The sequence below is a fragment of the Tupaia chinensis genome, unplaced genomic scaffold, assembly GCF_000334495.1.
Source record: "Tupaia chinensis unplaced genomic scaffold, TupChi_1.0 Scaffold000096_1, whole genome shotgun sequence".
Classification (NCBI taxonomy): Eukaryota; Metazoa; Chordata; class Mammalia; order Scandentia; family Tupaiidae; genus Tupaia; species Tupaia belangeri.
Genome location: NW_006159558.1, coordinates 3794548 through 3819806, shown reverse-complemented (window position 1 = coordinate 3819806; position 25259 = coordinate 3794548). Strand labels below are relative to the sequence as shown.

General features: G+C 41.5%; 1 protein-coding gene across 6 annotated transcripts in view; it reads right to left on the bottom strand.

Moving 5' to 3' along the window:
* Positions 1 to 25259, bottom strand: part of SEMA5A (semaphorin 5A) — a 525920-nt gene that overhangs the window by 84280 nt on the left and 416381 nt on the right. For all 6 annotated transcript variants that reach the window (XM_027769892.1, XM_006143315.2, XM_006143312.2 and 3 more), the window contains one exon: positions 10786 to 10903. In XM_027769892.1, coding sequence (XP_027625693.1) covers positions 10786 to 10903 — 118 coding nt within the window. The remainder of the gene's footprint in view (positions 1 to 10785; positions 10904 to 25259) is intronic.

Below are 25259 nucleotides of genomic sequence, written 5' to 3'. Positions count from 1 at the left end.
AATCCCTTCTCCTCCATTCTCCTCTCGGGATCTTGGGCACGCATGCACACATGCCTGGCGTGAGTTTTAAGCCACCGGGTCCGGGACGCGAACCGCGGTCGACTACGTGGGAGTCCAGCAACATTGCCATTACGCTAACTGCTAGTTCCCATCTCATCTTTTTTTTTAAAGTGTTTTTTGTTTTGTTTTGTTTTGTTTTGTTTTGTTTTTGTTTGTTTGTTGCCTTAGGGTGTGTGCACTCACCAGAGCGAAAGAGACAGAGACAGTGAGAGGAAAAGTGAGAAATCATTCCCTGGGGGGATGGCCACATCTCAATCCCTTCTCTTCCATTCTCCTCCCAGGATCTTGGGAGTGCACACACATGCCTATGCCTCGTGTGAGTTTCAAGCCACCGGGTCCAGACTCGAACCATGTGAGAGTCCAGTGACATAACAACTATGCCATCTGCTAGCTCCATGGAGGCCCTAATCTTAATAGCACATACAGAAGTTAGACATCTGTGGGACACAGATATGGTTTATGACCTGTTGATGACGACTTGTATATTATTCTCAATTGGACTGATCTGAGGTGTATATCATGCTGGGTAACTTCTCTTTACTATCTAAATGATGTACAGCTAGTGAATATATAAACAATAAAAATAAATAAGAAAATACCATGAACGGACCTGCCAATAAACCAGTGCCTGCTGTACCTTGCACCTAACTCCTGCCTGCTGCATAAACATTGCTGCCTCCGTTATCTCTAGAAAGTAGCCTGAAGCTCTTGTTCATGGAACCAGTCTCCAGTAGAATGGTGGTCAGGCAGAATATTCGTATAAGGTTTATAAATACAGGCCCACAGTCTCTCGACTAGTCGTTTTGATCGTTACTTTTATTTCCTGACTGTGCTGTCAGCCTAGGGTAGGGAATGGGTTGCTCTGGGGGCCCTGCATTACCAGTTCTCATCTACACTGTGTCCCCTGGCTGCTGGGAAGGGCTAAGAGGGGCACTGCCTCATGCCTACCTGACCTACCGGGGAAGATTCCCCTAGAGTTCAAAGAGTGTGTGAGTTTCTCCCTTCACAGTGTGCTGGAGTTGAGGAATTACACCAGCGTAGCCATCAAGTGGCTGGCTTAGCGCCTGGTGGCGGGAGCAGCGTCAGGGGCATGCAGAATGAGGTCGAGTCCCATTCTGGTTTCACAAGCACAAATAGGGATCAGGGGCCTTCCTTCTTCCACTGAAAGGATGCTCCCCCTCAGACAAGACCCAGATCTGGACGATTTCTCATGTGTCCACGGATCCACTGCCTACCCATCTGCCTCTGGCATGGAGGTATTTGGCTGGAAGGAGAAATCTAGGACAAGTATTCTTACTGGGGATGAAAGGTGAAGAGATGCTTCTACTGTCTTGACTATTTTCACATTAAAAACATGTTACTTTATTTTCCCTTCAAATTGCTGAAGGCCTGTCTCATTGGCTGAATTTATACAGGAGTACTAAGTGTTTCCTACTGGCTTAGTTTTTCAGGAATGGATGAACCATAGGACAAGGGAATTTTGGACCCTAGGGCTGGATCATGTCAGTGGGAACCATGGGCTGCTGTGTGTTCATTTATGGGCAGTTGGCGGTCCCTCATAACACGTGCATAAAAACGAAATCTGGGGACTAGTGGATGGTGCAGTGATTACACCGCTGGACTCCCACATAGCTGACCACAGTGAGTTCTGAACCCAGCAACCTAAAACTCACACTGGACGCAGGTGCATGCATGCCCCAGATCCCAAGAAGAGAATGGAGGAGAAGGGATTGCGGCATGGTCTTTCCCCCAGAGGATGATTTCTCACTTTCTGTCTCTCTGTCCCTCCTGTGAATACACACACTCTATTGCAAAACTCTCTCTTAATAACAACAGAAAAGATGCACAGCTCATCTAGAATGATAACTTAAAAACAAGTGAATTTTACAACAATAACCATGGGAAAAAGCCAAATACATTAAGTAAATAATAGTAGATGTAGCCATATATTTACTCAGGATAGCAATATCCATAGCTTGACACATTGATGTTGGCCCTAAATTTTTACACAGAACTCCTCCTGCTCCTCTGTAGTCTGTCTCTCTGTGAGATAGACTCCAACCCAGCTCAGTGCTAGGAGGAGCCAGAAGCCTCTAGGAAGGTTATTGCAATGTCAGGAAAAAGAGCCCACGATTACGAAGCATGAGATAACATGATTCAGATGAGGCCTAGAGATGAAGGCTCTGTCTTCGGCACCTGCATATGTCATGACCCTGGCAGGAAACAGGAGCCATGGTCTGTGGGGTATTGAAGAGAACGTGATGAAGGTGCTCTGGGCAGACATGCAGACTGAGTTAAGGGAATGGTACAGGACACAGAGGCCCCAGGGACCAACAGCTCATGGTCATGACTGTCCTAGGCCTGCAGGTGGAAGGGCAGACAGAGTTGCTGGAGCCACGTGAGGGATGGGGCCTAGAGAGGGGTGGCCCTGCAGGCAGCTCTGCAGTCCCTATCAGAGGCATGGAGACCCTGCCAGAGCTGTAGCCTGGGAGAAGAACCTCAGCCTCGACCCTTGCCTAGGACAGCAAAGCAGCAAGGAAGGGCAGGGGTTGAAACATTGCTGACTACAGAAGGTCAGGCACTCGGGGCAGAGATCCAGTGTGGAGGCGGATGGAGTGGACCAGCGCGGTGATCTGCGAGAGGCTCTCGGAGATAGCTGGTCTCCTCCATTAGTTTTATTTCTCCCTGAAGGTGTGAGGGTAATGTAGGTCAGGGGCCTGTTTACTGAGTCTCTGAAGGTTCAGGTATCCCCAGTATTATTCTGAAATTTCTGAAAGTGCAGACTGCAGTCAGATTAGAGGATACGGGGCAATGGTCATTCTCTCCAAGCCCCGTGGCTTCCATTTCCTCACCTGAAGTGCAAAGGAAGTGGGCATTGAGATTGCTAGGTGCTCTTTAACAGCTTATTAGGAAAGCCAAAACTGAGGGAGACAGAGACTATGGCAAAATCTACAATTGTGGGACCAGGAGGAAACATTACAGTGACAAATAAAAGTGGGAAGAGAAGTCACTTGAATTCTAGCCCATATGCTTACTTGAAATAAATCTCCTACCCAAGAGCACACCTGAGAATCTCAGCATTTGCAACCCAAAGAGCCTATGGCAAGAACACCTGCCAGAGAAGACAGGTTTTCATGAAGGAGACACTTGGAATGAAGGGGGTTTGGTGCTCATCACAAGAATTCTTCCTTACCATTCTCCAAGGGACAGGTTGCATCTAGGTTGGATTGGGCTGGTACTACCAGCACTTGAACAGGACTTGCCTAAAGCCAGGGGTGAATCCTGACTGGTCTCAGCCAGTCATGGCAACCCCCTCACGTGGACCAGTGCTGAGTCCAGGGATGAATGTGTGAGCCAGTTCTAGCCAAAGAGACTATAGAGGAAACTGCAAGAGGCTACCAGAAATTATTTCCCTCCAGACAAGAGAGGAAGACTTTTCTGCTCCTGGCCGCCCTCCCTCCTGCTTTGGACCCTGCTGCATGAGGACGTGATGTCTGGCATTACTGACACCATTCTGTGAGCAAGAGGAGCAGCCCAGGGGGTCTGAGTCCTGAGCCTGGTGCCCTCCTCAAGTTGGGAAGCAGAATCATCCCTGAAGCCACCACCCATGCCTAGTAGGATGGAAGTAATACATTTTAAGGCCTTATTCACAGGAAATGTTTTATTAGTATAATATCTTTATACTATTTTCACAGAAAAAGCAAACTAAGATTAAAATAAATTTTATAACTTGGCAAAGATCACACAAAGTAGTGAGTCAGAAGATGTCACTTGAAACACAGGCTTGCTTTTTTCTCATTACCTCGGTTTTTTAACCTTTGGGCTGAATAGTTCCTTGTAGTGAGGGCTGCCCATGTGTGTTGTGGATGTGGCATGATATCCGTGGCCTGCACTCACTGTGTGCCAGCTCCCCCACATGACAACCAAAAATGTCTCTGGGCATTGCTGTGTCCCCAGTGGAGAATCAGTGCAATGGACACTGCTCCCCGTCCCTTGTAGTCTGGCCTAAGATAAGAGGGTTTTATGCAAAGAGATGTTAGAAATGTTCCCTTTCCAAATATACTAATGAGTAAAAGATGATCTGATAAGAAAAGCATGGGAAAGATGGAGAACTTGAAACCAGTTACAGCTAATAAAAGAACATAGAGGAAAGAGGCAGATAAAATAGCAGTGGTAACACAACACTGGAAAGGACAGGAACTGTGTTAGTTACCTCACTGGTGGGAGGACACAGTGATTATAATTCTGCAAGATAAGAATGTGGATTTTAGTTTATGACCAGGGATGTCATAGCTGCGGACTTGCAAGGGCAATTTCAAGCCAGGACCATTGCCATTGGCTCCATCGTATTTTGGAGCAAGAACTTGCAATTTGCAGAAAACCATGTGAACATCTGGGTGTGGCTCTCTGCAGTGCATTTCACCACACGCTCATTCTGGCTTCCAGTACCTCGTTTGAGAATCTGCCTAGGGAAACAGAACCATGAATAACAGTATATGTTTTATGGCTTTACTTTTTCATGTAAATCGATTTTTTAAAATATTCTTACTCTCTTTAAATAGACATCCGAAATAAAGCTATCTAGAATAAATACTCTGTAGTTGGACTACGTTCTGCATTTCTGCCAAGTGACTTTCTATGTGGGATACAGGGTTTATACTGTTAAATAGTAAGCCAGAGCAAAACATACCCCATGAATAAGTCATTTAGCATTTGCCAAGCACTGTGCTTTGGAAAATTTAATGCCTCGCCTCCTTACCACATCCCTATATCTGCATCCCATTTTACAGATAGGAACACAGAGGCTCAGATGGATAAACAATTTGATCAAAGTCACTTTGATCATAGAGGACCCAAAAGTCAGTCTGTAAGCTGAGCCCAGAGCCTGTGATCTCAGTTCTTTCTTTTGCTTGTTTGTTTTTGGTTTTGTTTGTTTGTTTTAGGTTTTTGCCATAGGGTGCATGCACTCACTGGAGAGAGAGAAAGTGAGAACCGTGGTAGGCCATGTGAGAGACCAGGACCTTAACCACCATACCACCTGCTGGACCCAGTTATTTCATTTTTCATTGTTATTCTTAGATCCTTCTTTGGTGAGAGTGGCAAAGAAATTAGCTTGACATCTTTTAGAACCAATTCTGTAAGAGCAAATTTCCCCTGAGATTTAATGAATTTCCAAGTATTAGCTAAGGAAGATCTAGTATTTGTTAACAAGCATAATCCATAATTCTATGTTCAATTCATTCATGCTTAACACACGAGTTCTCAACCAACTAAGATACAGATATACCTGATGAATACAGGGGTCCCTAGAGAACCTCTTCAGATTCTTATTGGACTCCAACCATTCCTCTTATGACTCACTCAAAGTCTTTTGTTTTCTGTTTGGCTATTTTTTTCAGAAGTTAAGATCTTCCTTTATTTATTTGCAAAGTTGCATGTACCTTTTTCCAGAGATTTTTTCCAGAGATTTTTTTAAAAAAACACAATATTGGATATGCTCCTCAGGAAAGGTCACCTCATGTTATGATATCAATTTTATCATCTCTAAGTCTAATTCAATAGGGGAAAAACAGGAGAAAGGGGCTTTTTTTTTTTTTTTTAGATTTTTTGCTATAGGGCACATGTGTGCTCACTGGAAAGACACAGAGAGACAGAGAGACAGAAAAGAAGAAATCATCCCCTAGGGAGATGGCCATGCCACAATCCTTTCTCCTCCATTCTTCTCTTGGGATTTTGGGAATGTAAATACACACATCTGACCTGAGTTTTAAGTCACCAGGTCAAGGATTCAAACTGTGGTCAACTACATGGGAGTCTAGCAACATAGCTATGACACCATCCGCTGGTTCCAGAAGAGGTACCCTTGAAGAGAACTAAGAAGGAGTTCTGTGTGGGTCCCATAACAGCAAGTAGGGACAATCTCTAATACATCAGTTCTTTCATCTATAAAATGAAAGCAATAAAGGCCACCCCTTGGGGTCCTCGGTAACATTAAAAGGGATAACTCATGAAAGGTGTCTAAAATGGCCCTAAGCAAATGGACTAGACACACAATTTAATTTCAGTTCCTGTTCCTTCTCTAACAGTAGGTTTCATTATAAAACTCAGAAATAATGTCCAGCCTGCTCTCTGGGCATAATATGTGAGGTTTCCACTGGGTCCCTGGTCCACCTATCAATCAGCCACTGCCTTGGGAAGATGACAGGAGCAGGGCATGGCATAATCCATAGATCAGGGATCGTTTCAGAAAGTACAAGTTTCTTTCTCAGTACACTTTAACAGCCTGAGGTAAAGCCTTTAGACTCTCACAAAAGGTCATGGCCTCTATAAGAAGGCTTCAACTTTGAACACAGAAAAAGTCCCCCTCATTCTAAAGATGTTAATCACACAGAGGCCAGATAACAATCCTGTTACTGAGAGACTTAGGTGTTTGTCTGGTCTAAGCATTTTGCTAGTTATTGGATGATGTCTATGGGAACATGGACTCATTGTATGGTATAATATACTGTTAACTGTGTACCCAAAGGATTTGAATGATATTCATGCATAAAGCCCATGTAGATTCTTAAGATTATGCTATCCTTATTAAACAACACTATAATTTATATAGGACATATTTATTAGTCTAATCAATCTAGATATGCCAATTTAGATCTTATTCAAGTACTTCAAAATTATTAAACCATGAGTAATGTTTTTCATTACAATTTTTATAAGCAAACAGAACATTAATCAGTATGTCATAACCACCGCCCAGTCTTCTGGACTATAGAAACCATAAAGATTTTCAACAGAGATCTTTTAGCAGAAAATATATCTACTTTAAGTCCCTAAATCTCTTCCAGGAAGTTTACTTTGGGGATCCCATCTCTAACTTGAACTCTCTGGGAAGTGGGAATTCTAACCTACTGCTATGACAATGAACTCTCCCAAACTCCAGGTGCTACCAATATAATAGTATTCAGAGGTGAGGCCTTTAAAATGTGACTAGGCAATGAGGTATCCACCTTTGTGAATAGTAGTTAGTGACCATACAAAAGAACTTGAGGCTGGCCCCGTAGCCTAGTGGTTAAGGGAGGCAGAATGCAGTTCAAATTCTGGCCCTGGTGGTTTGAAAGACATGCTGGGCATATGTATGCATGGCCTAAATTCCAATAAGATGGAGAAATGCCCAATTTGGGGGGTACTTTCTCCCTCTCTCTCCAGGTCTCTCTGGTGAATGCATGTGCCATAAATTAAAACACAAGCCAAATCCACCACCACTACCCCCACCCCCAAAAATAAAAGTGGCTTGAAGGAGGAAATCGGTTCTGTCTTGTTCTTCTGCCTTCTGCCATGTAAGGAGAGCAAGAAGGCTCTCTGCAGAGCAGATGCTGGCTTCACCCTGGACTTCCCAGTCTCCAGAACTATGGAAAATACCTTTCTGTTCTCTATAAATCAGCCAGTCTCGGGCATTCTGTTAGAAAAGCTTGAACAGCCTTAAGTCACAACCACTGAATAAAGTGTGACAGGCAACTAACATTGAAAGTTCAGCTGTGTTATGCCATTAGTTTAAGGTTCATGAAAATTTACTTAGTAGGTTCATACAAGAGGGCTGGGGCTGCCACATAGTCAACATTTTCCCAAGTCTTCTTGCTTTTCATTATTCATACTTGCAATTTTATTTTGGATTAAGATACATATCTGTATGTTTATGTAGTTAAAAAAAATGTTAACTAATTATAAGATCTTTTTCTTTTTCTTTTTCTTTTTTATATTTTATCATCTTTAGAATCAGTCTGTGGCAGAATGTTTTTCCTTAGCAACACATAAAGTAGTGGTATACTTCACAGAAAATGGTGCATTGTAAATGGTAAAATATGGCAGATTTGGCCAATAAAGCCAAGCCTTCCTTCCACTTTAGTCAGAAAGATGAAAAATAACATGGAACTAAACTACATTTTTTTTTAGAGTTTTTTGCTATAGGGAGCGTGCACTCGCCAGAAAGACAGAGACAGAGACAGAAAGCAAGAAATCAACCCCCAGGGGGGATGGCCACACTGCAGTCCCTTCTCCTCCATTCTCCTCTCGGGATCTTGGGCACACACGCACACACAATCAGCATGAATTTAAGCCACTGGGTCCGGAACTTGAACCATGGTCAACTACATGGGAGTCCAGCGACATAGCCATTATGCCAACTGTTGGTCCCAAGTAAACTACATTTTAATTAAATTATTTTAAATTATTAAAATTACATTTTAATCATTTTGTAAAAACACCACCATAAGTTAAGATCACTCTACATTAATGCCACAATGTTCACCTAGTTCATCTTTTTTAAAGAGACTTTTGAAAAGGAAAGTATAATTAAAATAATAACTAGCAAACATAGCATTTCTCTTTTTCTACATGGTGTCCTGTGTAAATCATAAATATATATGGTTTCCTTTTCAGTGTTTTGTTCACAATGACATAACTTATTGTTTAATACGGGAATCTTTGTATGTTCTTAACTTAAGTATATCTTGATATATGACAACGTACACTGGGCAAGAAGATAGGGCTGGTTTTTACCATGAATCACCTGCTATCAGAAGACACAGACCTCGTGAGCCTGATGTGCATCAGAGATCACATCCCAGCTCCTTTTTTGGGGGGGGTGGAAGGGAGAAGCTTTTTTTTTTTAATTGTGTGTTTTGTTTTCTATAGGGCGTGTGTTCTCGCCAGACAGACAGAGAGAGACAGAGAGACAGAAAGCAAGAAATCACCTCCCGGGGGGATGACCATGTCGCAGTCACTTCTCCTCCACTCTCCTCTCTGGATCTTGGGCACGCACGCACATGAGCCCTGCGTGAGTTTAAGCCACCGGGTCCAGGACGCAAACCGTGGTGGACTACATGGGAGTCCAGCGACATAGCCATTATACTAACTACTGGTCCCCCAGCTACATTTTTTAATAAAAAATGGTAGAACGGAGGTCAATCCATGCTGCCCACTGACTTTACTTGTGTTTCTAATAGCAAATGTCCCCTCATAATGTCCTCTCAGCAGCAGAAACAAGTGTAGTGACAACCCTCTGGTCACTTCAAAATATTAGATCCCTCCATTTCTTTATTGCAGAAATATAGAAAAATGTATTTTTTACAAACCAAGTGAGTGTGTATTTCCCATTACATAATTAGCATATCTCAGATATTTGCTCAAACAGCTATGAGTCTTAGACAAATGATCTTACTGTTTACCTTTTTCTTCCTTTTTTACCATTAAAAATGTACGGATTGTTGATCTTTCTGACGTGCGTGTTTGTATTCTGGAGTTACATTCCAGATATTACAACTGTGCTTGATTTATGTGCAAAGAACTTCAGGTGAGCCCCTTTGTTAGAAATGAATAGGAGCTTAGTGCAGACATAGGCATTTTTCTAACCATTTTCAAGAGACACTACAGAAAAGCTTGCTTCTAAAGCAGAGACCTACAGCTAAATGGGCAAAAGGACGAAGAGCTAACTCCACTGATGGTCAGCTGAGGCCAGGACGTGGTGGCACAGATGCCTTTGCACTAAGGCCTCTCGAATGCCCTCCAACACTGGTGTGAAAAGCCTTGGCCGCCCTCACTTCACTCCAGGTGTCATGATCTCACCGTCTGGATAAAGGAAAGAGCAGGTTCCTTGACAATAAACAGACTACCAGAGCCTGGTCAGACGCCCGCAGCAGTTCTGGTCTCTGAGAACCAGCAAGGACTCCACAGAGCTGAGCAGTGCTTCTCTTCCCTCTGTCTCACAGAGCTATGCCAAGACTAACAGGGGAACTGCAGTCCCATGACAGCAAAGACTTCCTAATGTCTCAACTGTGTGTAAGTTAAGTGGCTATTCATGTGTGCTGATCACAGAAGAGGAAACCTGCCATTACTGGATGAAGGGTCCCAAAGTTCAAAGCATTAAGAAAAGAAAAGAAAAGAAAAGAAAAGAAAAGAAAAGAAAAGAAAAGAAAAGAAAAGAAAAGAAAAGAAAAGAAAAGAAAAGAGAAGAGAAGAAAAGAAAAGAAAAGAAAAGAAAAGAAAAGAAAAGAAAAGAAAAGAAAAGAAGAAAAGAAAGGAAAAGAAAAGAAAAGAAAAACATTGGTTCCTACAAGCAAAGACTCAAACAATTAGAATAGCACAAGAAACTGTGAACTCTGCATTTTTTGCATTCAGAGGCTTGCCTAAACCCAGGAAAATCTCCCCTCATTTCTCAGGGCTCCATGTGGGAAGGTACATTTCTCCAGACACTCCCAGGACCTCGAGCAGGAACTATGAGTCTGGCCCACACAGGGATCAATGAAATATCATTTGTGTATTCCTTTCAAATCTTCTCTGCAATAGATTCTGAAGTTACAACTCACAAGGATGATGTATGGGTGTATGGATGTGGACATTCCTATTTTATCAGGCCAGAATGAGTAAGGTGTCCACACCAGACTCTGGGAGAAAGCAAATGAACAACAACAACAACAACAACAAAAAAAAAACAATGAAACAGTAGTAGGCCCTGTTATCAAACCAGCACTGTTTCCCCTACAGACATTTCTCTTTGGAGTAACTAAGAGCACATGGCAGTATCCTGCGAGGCCCTGGGTGAGCTAAAGCAGTTTGGGTTTGGAGCACAGGCCAGACTTGCAGGGACTCTCCTCTGCAAAGGCATGGGCTGCAGGCAGAGAGGGCTAGATGTCAGCAGGGCAGTGTCTGCAGCGAGGGTGGGGCGCTTACCGGGCAGGCGGTGATGCTTTGTTCCCACTGCGTCATGCTCAGGCTGTCCTCCAGGCTCGTGCACTTCTTCATCACCACGTCCCAGCCACAGTAAGGATCCTGGGCCCCAATGCAGGTGCTAGAAACACACACCATGGTCAACACAAGGGCAGCTTCACCTACCACCAGAGATGCAAGCACAGTCCAGTGTGACCCTCAGGACTGGGCATGAGGCTAGCCCTGAGAACTAACGGGCATTTATGTAGTCCCCTCACTGTAGAACATTGCTATGGCACAGGCCAGGAAGTACCTAATTAAAATTAAGTCACTTATTTTGACTGAAGTATCTGCGTCTTATTTAGCACACAGGATAGAAGACTAAACGTGTCAACATAAGCATTTCAGTGCCATGAACAAAGTCCATGTCAGAGTCTGCAATGATCCAAAATAATACCGCTGTTACTGTTGCAAGCACCACTACCATCATCATCATTATTCCTTTAATTACAGATAGTATGTGTAATGCTATCCACCTCCTCTAACTTGTCAAACCATCATAGCATGGGGACACTTAACTTCGATAGGCAAGTGTCATTATTTCCACTTCATTGTCATCATCATCCTCACCACTTTATCGATGAGAAAACCTAAGAAACTGCCTGAAGGACAATCAGCTACATCCCAGATCCTTCAACCTGGTTCACTGAAGTTCAATAAAAAGGATAATCAACTTATACTTCCTTTATAGTAGCTTAAAAATGCATTACATTTTTCAGGCCTGTAGGTAGCATGGTGGTTGAGGTGCTGGACTCTCACATGGCTGGCCACAGTTCAAGTCCCAAACCTGGCAGCTTGCTTTCTCACTCTCCCTTTCTCTCTGTCTGTCTCTCGCTAGTAGAAAAAGAAGAAAGAAGGAAGAAATGAGAAAGAAGAAGGAGGAAAAGGAGGAGGAGAAATAATATTAAAAATAAATCTTCCACTATGCAGTGCTTACTGGATAGGAGACTGCATTTTGTGTGCTGTGATGATGCTTAGGGAAGCAATGTAAATTGAGTTACAAAAAAAAAAGTTTCAGGAAAAAAAATATATCTATTCAATGACTGCAGTAGGATATGTAGCCCCAGCTAGGTGCTACTTTATAGGATGCATAAAGTTAGACTGGTGTTCATGGAAAATAAATAAATAAATAAATAAAATAAATAAATAAAAATAAATCTTCAAAAAATGTATTATATTTTTCAATTTAATAGTTGTTTAATATAGCTATGTCTATAATATCCAACATATTATATTAGAAGTATTGCAGATGATGGACATTTTATTTTAGCTTTGTCTAATGGAAAGAGTTCAGAACACACTTGGGCATGATTAGAGAAAGGTTTCATCCCCTGTGTTTATAATGCAAGAGAAGGTAAATCGGGGATGGGTGGGAGAGGGCAGAGATGACAGATGGAGCCAAAAGCAGATTTTGTCACAGGCAGATGGCATCAAACACCGGGGAATTCTCTAATGAGGTTGACAAGTCAGATATGGAGGTGAGGAAAGGGAGGTGATGATGGCATGGCGGGGCCAATGTCCTCTTACAATAGGTGACAGGCCACTCACAGCAAGAAAGGCCCTGTAGAGTTACCAACGAACCAGGCAGGACTAGAAATCAGAGCTATCAAACACAGGATAGGGAGGTAGTCTTAGATGGCCCTTCCCACTGCAGTTCCACATTCTGAGGATTCAGTTACCAGGGTCAACTGCTGCGTGAAAACATTAGAAGGAAACGTCCAGAAAGAAACATTCATAAATTTTAAGTTGCACAGTGTTCTGAGTAGCTCAATGGAATCTCGCACACCAGCCGTTGGGCTAGGTTGGGGTGCAAAGGGGAACTAAGCAATTACTTGTCACTTTAACCTTCTTAGGATGCCTTGACAGAGGACCACATGCATATATTACTCTCATTCGAAAATTCCAACAAGACAGTCAGAGAGGCAAGGTGAACGCCTCCCTCTTCAGGCTTACATGGTTTGGAGCTGTTTGCCCACAGGTATGAGCACACAGCTATGCTATACATATTTTTCCTTTTTGTCATTTAATCTTTTGTCTTGATATACAAATGCTATAAAATGTTATGCAGTAAATTTTAAGATTACAACCTCTAAATTTGGGGCCATGTTTAGAAAGACCTTTTTCTTTAAAGATTATAAAAATATTTATCCTGATGCCTTCTGATCCTTCTGCAGTATCATTTCAGTTGCATCCCTCTCTTTGATCCATCGGAAATGTATTTTCATAATTCTCCTTATTCCCCCTACTGGAAAAACCAAACACCATATATACATATTTTAAATCTAAAGTTCTCAAATCTTGCACCAACACCAACAGACCCAGGTGGTGGGAATAGGAGTGAAGAATGTGATTGTGGTTTCCGTACCCTGTAGTTATTCAGATGACACCTATCTCAAATACAGTTTACAGTAAGCAGTGTGAGCATCAACTTCGTAATGCTCTAGTTGTTAGGTTTGAGAATATAATATGTAATAATTTACTATTTTAAATAAATGACCAGTTCCAAAATATGAATTTTACCTATCTTCTTATGATGTTTATGTGTCCAAAATTTCTCAATGTTAACTCACAATTGATTTAATAACATATTTTATTTACTTATTTTTTGCAGGTGATAGGAAAGAGGAGACCCAACTCTCTCAGCCAGTGGCTGCCCAAGACCATGAAGAGTGTACATCTTTGTGTGCACAGAGTAAGGACAGGGAAAGTCAATTCTCCTTGAGTAACTTTGCATGTGAGATATTGATCTTTAAGAAAATGCCCAGAGAGAATTGTTGGAAAGCTCCAGACTCTTCAAAATGGGTCCATTAAGACAGACTGGGGACAGGGTGACTACGAGTGGAATTCTAAGTGCTTTTCCACATCCTGCTGTAACCTCCTCTGGCTGACAATAAGATTGGAACTGAGATGTCCTAGTCTTACTAAACCAACCAAAAGAAACATATGTCTGCTTGCAGCCCCTCAGTCAAAGCCGGAGTAACTGCTTTCAGATGAGCTGACGGAGTGTGTATCACAGTGGGGATCCCTTGGCGGGACCCCCTGTCTACATTGGGAGTAAACGTGGCAAAGCCACAGAGTCCCTCCAAGACCTGGATTCCCTGATCATGTTTCTTATTAAAAGCAAAATGACCATTAGGCAATATTAAACTTCCAAAAAGGGAAAAATTCCATAGCCTTTCTGAGGGCACTTCGGGCTCTCCGCAAAGCTGCCTGGAGACCTGAAACAATGCCACAGTGTTAAAGGGAAGTATTTTAAGCTGTTTTAAATGAAAAACTGCCTATAATAACATCTCTCTCCCGATAATGCCAGTGGTTCTGCATGTTCTTAATATTCCACTTATCCCTTAAAACAGTAAAACTTCTGTACAAACACAAATGCCCATTCAATGGAAATATCATGTATATGTACATATAATTTCCTCATGTAAAATATTTTACACCATGGGCAAAATTCTGAGAGTTCTATCTTTATTCTAAATTATACTTAAGAAGAAAAAACAATCTTCACAAGTTATTATTTTTGGAAATTGGGACTCCTAAAGAGACCATGTGGGAAATGGTAGATTTCCCGTTAATACAGCCACCAGGAAGGCAGCTTTCTTTATCCACTTTAAAAATGGTTTCCCTTATGTGATAAATATTTTTCATCAAAATTTCAGCTTGAGGCAATTGTTCTATGTTCTCTCTATATGCCACAGCACACTTAGTTCCCTATAAATGTATACAACTATAATTTGACAATATTCCATAAAACAGTTCTTTAATTTGTTAATAATCTTGCATTGCTCTTATTTTATTTATTGCCCTGAAAGTATCAGAATTTGTGGGACAACACTATAAGAATGTGAAGGTTTCATTTTGAAACATATTTACTGAGATATGTTTTAGAGCTAAATGTGTATTTAGAGGCAGGCCTTTATTCTAGAAGGGTAAACTTCCACTTTTCCTTTTAGATGACAATAGCATCAATATATATCTAAAATCTTCTCTTACAATTTTTTTAAGAGGTTTTCGCTATAGGGCGTGTGTGCTCGCCAGACAGACAGAGAGAGACAGAGAGACAGAAAGCGAGAAATCACCTCCCAGAGGGGATGGTCACACCGCAATCCCTTCTCCTCCATTCTCCTCTTGGGATCTTGGGCACGCACGCACACGCGCCCGGTGTGAGTTTTAAGCCACCGGGTCCAGGACGCGAACCACGGTCGACTACGTGGGAGTCCAGCGACATAGCCATTACGCTAACTGCTGATTCCCTTCTCTTACAATTTTTAAATGTGCAGTTATGCTGTTTATGCATTTGGGTGAGAAGAAAACAGATAAGTTCATTAAATTTTTTTTTTTTTGGAGAGATTTTCACTATAGGGCGCGTGCGCTCGCCAGACAGACAGAGACATAGAGACAGAAAGCGAGAAGTCACCCCCCAGGGGGGATGGTCACGCCACAATCCCTTTTCCTCCATTCTCCTCTTGGGATTTTGGGCATGCACGCACATGCACCCGGCGTGAGTTTTAAGCCACTGGGTCCGGGACGCGAACCGCGGTCGACTACGTGGGCGTCCAGCGACATAGCCATTACGCTAACAGCTGGTTCCCTAAAATTTTTAACCAACTTTCTGGAAAGTTGATGTTCATCACCAACTATTGAGTCATCAGGAATGTCATGACACATTTTGCATGAAAAAAAAAAAAAACAGTAAAATACTTGATGACTTTCCCGATGACCTAATGTAATCCCCTTGCATAGTGTACAGTGGATTATCTAAGTATCAATGACTTTATCTGGTTTGTTTCTCTCACACTAATTGTCACTTTATCAGTTTATTTGATATTGAAAATTTTTGCCACATTAACTAAATATGGCACACACAGATGGATCGATATAGATACAGATAGATGGATATACACACACTTGTAAATGCCTGAGAACACATATGCCTGCCGGAAAGAATGAGAGCAAAAGAGAGAGAATACACCCCTGAGGGGCCTGGTTATGCTATCTTTTTTCCTTGGATCCTGAGCACAGGATTTGAACTATGGTTGACCATGTAGGATGTTCCTTCCTCTGCACAGTGCTTAACCACTGTGCTATGTATCCAGCCCAATGAAATATATTTATTAAGTTATCAGAAAAGTCATGATGCATTTTTGCACACAAAAATACATCAGCAACCCAATACTGCCCATGGGATTTAAAGGTATTTTAAGGTATCCCTTCAGTCATGACCAGACTTTGAAAGTGCTGGCAAACAAAATAGACGCAGCCACTAAGCTCAAAGAACTTACCAGTCAGTAAAGGAAATAAATATTAAACGATTATGTTATCAATGACCAATTCCAAAGGACAAATCCAAAGACCCTTAGAGTGTGGAGAACCCCCACATAGATGGATGCATCGAGGTTAGGTAATACTTAGAGAGAGGCATTTAAACTGGGACCAACAGGACAAATAGAAGTGACCCATTTGGAAAATGTCAGGAAAACAGAACATTCTGGCAGAGACCAGCATGGGCAGATGCTTAGGTGGGAGAAATCTTTGAGAACTTGAAGAACTGTATATACAGAAGCTGGGCTTTGGCTGAAGTTCGTGTAGTAAAATTGTCAGGATTCTTAGGCCCCCAGTAAAGACTTAGGGTTTCTTGTAAGCGCTGCACACTTTAATGTGTTTGCCACATACTGTGCAGAAGATACATGTCAACTGTCAACGTTCAGGTCCACTCTCGCTACAAAAGTAGTGGTAGAGGGAACCAGCAGTTAGCGTAATGGCTATGTCGTTGGACTCCCACGTAGTCGACCGCGGTTCGCGTCCTGGACCCGGTGGTTTAAAACTCACGCCGGGCGCGTGTGCGTGCGTGCCCATGATCCCGAGAGGAGAATGGAGGAGAAGAGATTGCGGCGTGATCATCCCCCCTGGGGGGTGATTTCTCGATTTCTGTCTCTATGTCTCTCTCTGTCTGTCTGGCGAGCGCACGCGCCCTACAGTGAAAAAAATCTCTCTCAAAAAAAAAAAAAAAAAGTAGTGGTAGAGATCTAATTATTTGTGAATTTCCCCCCTTAGGTGTTAAGAAAATCAGTGTCCTTGCTAAGAACTATGCTATCATACAGAAAAATCAGAACTCACTCTCTAAGAGCTGCAATTATGGGACCAGCAGGCGGCATGGTAGTTAAGGCACTAGATTCCCACGTGCCCAGCTATAGTTTGAGTCCTGGACCTGGTGGCTTGAAACTCATACTGGGAACATGTGCAAGCATGTCCAATGTCCCAGAAGAAGAATAGAGGAGAAGGGATTATGGCATGACCAATGCCCCACGGGTTGCTTCTCTCTTCCTCTCTCTCTCTGTCTCTCTCCAGTGAGCACACAAATCCTATGGCAAAAACCTTAATTAAAAAAAAGAGTGGCAATTAAAAAGCATTACCTTACTATAAATAAGACTGAAAAATATTCCAAATGGACAATAACTTTCCCAAGGAATGCTGTCTAAGATTCAAAAAAACCTTTCAATTGGGAAACCCAGTTGGGTCTTACATCTCCTTGGTTTTTCCATCTGCAATCTGAAATAACAGTACAAATAAGACTGAAAAATATTCCAAATGGACAATAACTTTCCCAAGGAATGCTGTCTAAGATTCAAAAAAAACCTTTCAATTGGGAAACCCAGTTGGGTCTTACATCTCCTTGGTTTTTCCATCTGCAATCTGAAATAACAGTACCCACTTCTCAGGACTGTCTTCAGGGTTAAATTAAGTCACGTAACAAATAAGAAAAAAATGTTTTTGAAATGAGGATGCATGTATCTATTCTAAATATTTTCTAAATATACTTACAGATGCTCCTCGATTCACCTTGGGGTTATGCTTTAATGAAACCATCATAAATTGAAACTATTATAATCCAGAAATGAATTTAATACACCTTACATGTGAAACACTGTAGCTTAACCTAGACTACCTTAAATGTCCTTAGAACACTTAGATTAGCCTACAGTTAGGCAACATACTCTTACACAAAGCCTATTTTACAATAAAAGTGTTAAATATCACATGTAATTTATTGAATACTGTATTGAAACATACCAATTTCACACCAGTATAAAGTCAAAATATCGTAACTCGAACCATCATTAGATCAGAACATTCATATGCCATTGACTTATGGAGTGTTTGAAGATAATATCCTATTGAGAACACACCACAAATGCCATGGGGTCTTTAGCTTCATAAAGCAATGTAAAATGTTAAAATGTATTCCAATAGGTGGTGCAGGGTGCTACAGTTGGTCAGTTAGTGACTTTTGGACTCCTTGTGTGTGTGAAGCACAGGGCTATGTGTTGGAGAACACGAACCAATCTGCAGTCTAACGAAGGATGAGGAGCACCTTCATGAATGTTGCCTAATGACTACATGGCGAGGGACCGCTCGCAAGTGAGAAGCGTGGACATTAGCGCTATGAGACTCAGAGGAAAGAGAGCTGGCCAGAGTCCTGGAAAGAGGCAGTGTGGAGGTTGGCTTTGAATGAAGGTTAGGCCTTAGCTGAGTGAGAACATCTCTGGTCATAGCTGCCCTAGGACACTGGCCTGGAGGCTGTGTACACTCCACATGATTGGGGGCAAGGAGAGCACCCGGCCAGTCTATGATTTCCCTAGGGGTTCCATGAAGTTGTGATTATGGGAATAAAATGTTAAGGTTTTGCTTAAGCAAGGGAAATTTGGCTCTGGTATATAGAATGTGTTGGATAGTGAACCGACTAGAAGATGAATGTATAATTCCCAAGTAGAACTGAGATATCACTTCAATTGTAATAGCATTTTACCCTTTAGGACATGTGCCAAATAAATAAAGACAAGATACAATCACCACTAAAAATACCTGTCATAGCCATCATGCAGATTTGCTAAGGCATTCAGTAATAATTTGTGCTATATGCTGTGATTTGTAGATAAAACTAATATGAACTAGATTTCAATGAGTGACTCTCAGTACATTTTATTAAAAACTATTCACTGTGGGTTTATCATTAAATGGCATTGATTAATGGGAGCTGGATGGAGGTGCAGGGGTAAACCTTGATGCTCTGCAAGACTGACCCACATGGGAGAGTTCTGGGTTCATGTCGAGACAGCACTGAGCATTCCTGACATGCCCGTGCCCCACTCGGGCTGGATGATGCTGGGGTGGACTGCGGCATCGCGACCCTGTCAAAAGTACCATATCCCTGTCTTTCTCTCTCCCAGTCTCTCTCACTGACAAAAGAAATAAATTTTAAAAAAAGTGGGTCTGTACTTTACGGCAGAAATGGAAAAATCCAAAGATATGATAGTAGAGAGAATAAGTTTAGATACCAAAGACTGTAAGGGAGGGGGTGGTTGGCAGAGGGTGGGTAGCAGGAGAAAAGGAAAGAAACATTTAACAGACAAAAGAATGCAAAGATACTGCCCTCAGATACTATTTTTAAAATGGCATTGATTAGGGACCAGCAGATAGCGTAATGGTCATATCACTGGGCTCCCATGTAGTCAACCACGGTTTGAGTCCTAGACCTGGTGGCTTAAAATTCATGCCAGGCATGTGTACATGCATGCTCGAAATCCTGAGAGGAGAATAGGAGAGAAAGGACGTGGCATGACCATGGTCCCTGGAGAGTGATTTCCTGCTTTCTGTTGCTCTGTCTCTTTGGCAAGCACTATATACCCTATAGTAAAAATATCTCTAAAAATAATGACACTGATTAAGTATAAAGATTATTTTTTATATTTCGAATTATTTATAATATTAAATTTAGACAACCAATACACACTGCCACTAATACTTAGCAAATGTTTTTCACTTAAAATCTTAATAGGAAGATAGGTTAATCAAATTTTTCTGAAAAATTTGCTTTAAAGAGACTGTGGGCCAATAGGTGGCATGGAGGTTAAAGCAGCTGGATACTACATGGGCAACTGAGCAGTTTGATTCCTGGATACGGTGGCTTGAAAACTTAACACGAATTTGTGTGTGTACGCTCAAATCCCAAGAGGGAAATGGAGAAGTGACTGTGGTGTGGTCTTCCCGCTTCAGGAATGATTTCTCACCTTCTCTCTCTCTCTCTCTCTCTCTCTCTCTCTCTAGCTCTCTCTCTCTCTCCATCTCTCTCCAACAAATGCAGGTGTCCTATAGTAAACTAAGAAAAAAAATTCATGCAAATTATATTAAAAAACATTTCAGAAAAATTATAATAAGAAGTACAGCAGCAAGAGTAGAACATATTTGAAATGTGCTTTCTGGAACCTGGTCATTGTGATTACCTTGGGATATCAGCTTTGCTTTCTGACCTGCAGCAGAGAACCTGCCCCAGCCCTTCCCGCATGCACAGAACTCTGAGTTCCCTATCTTGGCCTTCTTTTGGAGGGCTTCAATTATTGTAGACTTTTCTCTAAAACAAACATAAGAACTTTCAGAAAAGGTCAAGCATGCCTTGGGGTGAAGCTTTACAAGGAAGATAGCCTCAGCTATGGCTAGTATTGTACTGAGGGACCAGAGCCAAGACAAGGGGATGACAGAAAGTCTCAGTGTCCCAAGCTGAGCCCTCCACAGCTCAGAGGTGTTGAAGTGCTCACTTGGAGTGATGACCAGGAAAAACTGTCCACGTACTCAAGAAGGACAGAAAAAAATCTCTGATCACTTTTTTTCAGGGAAGGGCCCATACCTTTAGTATTAAGTACGTTCTATTCTACAGAATAGATGTAATTATAGGGAACATTTAAAGTCCACTCTCCCGGTCTCCTCTCTTTTCTGACCATCAAAGACAAAAATGAAGACACAATTATGTCTTGGTCTCATCACATATTTTTCGAACCCTCTATGAAAGAGTCTACTGGTCAGCATTTACACTGGAAGAGTGCAAAAGTTCCAAGCAATATATTTTAAGCTTTGCACAAAGCTTTGAAGGACAGTAACTGAACGTTTGATCACAATTAAGTGGATGAGGCTTAATGCCAAGAAACTCTCCTGGGGTCATAGCCCATCCCAAGGGAAGAATGTCCACCCATCTCAGACAGTACTGCAGTGTGGCATCCACCTTGAAGCTGGATCGTCTAGTGCCCTCCCTGACTGCTGGACTGTGACTGTGGTGAAGGTAAGTACCAGGCTCTTCTTACACCTAGTTCTTCAGTGCCTGAGTCTCAGTTCCTCTTGTATGGAGAGATAAATGCTCACTTGAATTAGGGAATTACTGACTATCCACTGCTAGGAGCTCCTGCTGATTGGACAAGGTCATGCTCACATCACTCACCCATGCATGTGATGTAGTCAGAGCAGAATCTCACACACTGCTATTGCATTCACCCAGACAGAATACTCAGGTGAGCAATTTAGTACAAGGAGCAGACTCTGTTCTGCTAGGCCTAGTACCTCTCAGCATGAAGTTGTTTAAAGGCAGAACAATAAACTCTTGCTGACTCGGTCTGTCTTCTGTTTGGTCCAGAGGCAATGTGAAGTGCACCCGGACAAAGAAGGCAAACCACACGTACAAGAGCAGCTTGACCTTTTTTCTTTTCTTTCTTCCTTATGTTGTTGTTATTGTTTATTTTGACTTACATCCAGGACAGAAGACTATTTTGAAACCCAGCCTTTAATATAATGTGCAGAGAGAGACAAAAATACTGTTTATAGGCAATACAAACTTGGAAGTCTCTGCATGAACCAACTGTAATAGTCAAGCAGCAAGGAAGGAAATCGCCTTGTTTTGAAATGTTATTATGTGCCAGACCCATCGCATCATCACTCTTTATCTACCTTTCATGACACACACATGGGCCATATGACCGGGGAAAGAGAGGCAGAGAAGCCGGGTAACCTACTCATAGTCACAGCAGATGGCTTACCCAGCCCCACTGAAATCCAAAGCTCATGATTTTTTTCATGTGCAAGCTGTTTTGCAAACACATGAGGATAGTTATTTACTTAAGACGCTTTACTTCATTGGACTACTCAGCAAATAAAATTTCAGGGGAGCTCAGAAGTCATTGCTTGGGATGACTGAATCACATGGGTCTGGAGCAGAGAAAAGAGCATCAGCCCATGTTCTCCCATGCAATTCTTTACAGAGCTTTAAATGTGGGAGCACAAAAGCAGGAGGACTGTGGAGTAGATGATCAATAATGAAATCTTAATTGTGAGCTGCTGTAGCTGTGTTTGTTTTTCAACTAAAATATAAAAGGTTGATAATTATATGAATAATTCAAACTTCATCCAACTTGTAGAGCAGATTGTTATTTAGGTACCAGGAATACACTTTCTAAAAACTTAACAGAGGTTTGGCTTTATAGCGTGGTGGTTAAGCCCTGTACATTGGGAGTTGGATACCATGAAGCTGACAATGGTTCAAATCCTGCCAGTGCCAATATGAAAAATATACTGGGCATGTGTGTGTGCATGCTCACAATCCTGATGGGATGGAGAAATGGAGCTAAAAGTATTGCAGTGTGATTGTGCCCAACTAGGGGAGTCTCTCTCTACACACACACACACACACACACACACATATATATATACATACATACATACATTCATACAGTGAGCACACATGCCCTCTGGGAGCTAAATAACAAAAACTGAATGGAAAGCAGAACCCCAAACTGTTGGCTGGAAAATAGAACACTAAGAAAAGCTATGAGTCTATAAAAGTGGATTAACCTAAGAGATGTTTCAGTGTACTTTCCTGGCCTTAGAGGCTTATTTTCCATTTTAACGACAATATGATTATATTAAACTATATTTAAAAAGAAGGCAAGAAGTAGGGAATCAAAGGGAAAAGAAAAAAGCAAAAATATATACAAAACAAGAAGTGGAAAATTATTTGTTGATAATAATACGTATAGTAATATCCTTGATGAAGCCAATATACAGTGTATTCTGGATGGGGAATCACATTTCATATGCTGTGAGGATGTACAGTGAATGAATGCAAAATGAATAAGTTTAAAATAGGGGGAGAAAACAGAAGGCGAGAAAAAAGCGCTCCCATAGTGCAGAGGGTTAATGAAGGAGGTGCACACTCCAGAGGCAGTGACAGCCCATCTGCAAGATGGCACTCACATACTTTCCTTGCTTTGTTTGTTGTCTACCTAGATCAAAATTAAATTAATATTTATATCATTGCCAGAGGAGGATGAACCATAAAGCTAAGCAAACGAACATTTTTATTTAATGAGAAGGTTCAGACCCTGTGATCGGCCCTAGTTATGTTATATTTGAACTTGATAATCTTTTCTTTAGTGATAACCCCTCCTGAACTTAATCCCACAAACCCATCTCTATCCCTGGCTATTACAGAACATACAGTAGTATGACTTATAATTCTTAATTTACTAGTCAAGTTCATACCATGTTCATGTTCAGCCTTCTGTCACATGTGATGGTGTTGCCCACCCTGCCAAGAGTTTGAGATGTTATCTTGTAACATCGCTGAAAGAAAATACATTACGTCCAAGCCCCTTCACACTGTGCTCTTCTCAGCTGTATTAGCACAGTGGTGTATGCACTTCTTAACTTTTCCTCCTTCCATTTCTTAAATAACTGTAGGCATAAACATAACAGGTGTACACATAATGTTCTTTGCTTTTTCCAACAACTGTTAGAGCACATGGATGTTTTCACAGTTATTATTTAATGGCTTCAGACTAACCCACTTAGTGAATAATACATTAAATGAGTTTATCATGACTTGGTGATTAGTTTTCTTGTTCTTAAAAATGAAAGATTAAAACACTAGTTCCAATTCGGATACAGTTTTAAAAAAATTGAACAGGAATATCAGGTCAGAAGATTAGGTCCTAATGAAGTCTAGAATGATATTTAATGATAAATTGATTTTGAAATAAAGTCTACAGTAACTCAAAGGCCCTTTGGCTCAGTTCCATAATAGGTACTCAGGCAATTACAGTTATGTCAGAATTTCTCATTAGACTCTGATCTTGACAGGGCAGGGTAAGGGGCACTCATCACCATTATGTACTGAGGACCTGGCTTGGTGTTTGGCATGTTAAGTTCAACAGATACACAATCAATGAATGAGCTAAGGACAATCCACAGTCTTTAGAGGCCAAGACAAAGCTAATGCAAAACAAAAACTCAAGACATGGATATTTGGGAAATACTAAATTTACTTTAAAGGGAGTATATTTACTTTGTAAATGGGCACTTTTCAAAAAGTCCTTCTGAATGGTTATGGAATTCATAATTGAATGACTAAAGCTATCTTTCTGGTGGTCCTTCAGAGATCTTCTAACTTCTCCTACAGAGTATGTTTTCCCATCTGACAGACCCTGTCTTTCTGGTTTTGTTTTGTCTTTAATTTGCACAAGGGTATGTGTGCTCACCAAAGAGACACAGAGAAAGATCAAAGGGTGGGGAGAATGAGAATGCACCTCCTATGGGGAACAGTCATGCCACAGTCTCGTCCCCATATCTCCTTTTGAAATTTTGGGTATGTACAGACACACACACACATTCACACACACACACACACACACACACACACACACACACACACACACACACACATATTTAGTGTGTCTTTTAAGCCACCAGGTCAAGAACTGAATCATGAAGTTGGCAAGGTGGGACCCAGCTGCCTTAATAACCATGCCACTGGCTGACCCCAGGCAGATGCTATGTTCAGAGGAGGTTTAATTAACAAGATCCAACCTACAACTCCACCTTTTTAAACTCTACCCTTTAAAGCAATAAGTGTCCAGCAGAAACCTAATTTTCACACTAACTTTCTGATGAGATGTTCATTTCTTTAACCAAATGGCACTACTACAGACACACTGAATTAAGGATGACACCGGTTCACTCTAAAGTCTTTTCTTTTATGGTTCCATCTTTCCCTCCAAGTTTCCAAAGCACAACTTAAAATGTATGACTCTTCAGGCCAGCTCATGAAGTGGTGTGTAAGGTGGCTGAATCCCGGTTCAAGTCCCAGACCCAGTGCTTGAGAAACATGGTGGATGCATGTGTGTGCATGCCCCAAATTTTGAAAGGAGCAAGAAATGGATAAGGGACTTTATCATGTCCATTCTCCATGGGTTGCTTTCTCACTTTCTCTGTCTTTGGTGAGTGCAAATGCCCTCTGCCAAAATTAAAAAAAGGAAAATACGTTTAAAAAGGGGATGTGCTTCTTTCATTTATAGTGATGATTCTAGCTCCTAGCTTTTCTACTTTCCTAATTAGTTCATGAGGGAAAATCCACCTACTTAAGCCTGAACGTTTTCAATTCTTGTGCCCCTCATTTATATTACCACACTGTTTATTTTTCCATAAGAATTTTAGTTTTCTTTTCAGGTTACAAAGTAACAGAGCAGAGAGGGGAGACACAGGGTGTCCTTTCCTTAACTCGACAAATGTTTATTGAGCCTGACTTGTGACAACCATGCTAGAAGCTGCTTCCACCTGCAAAC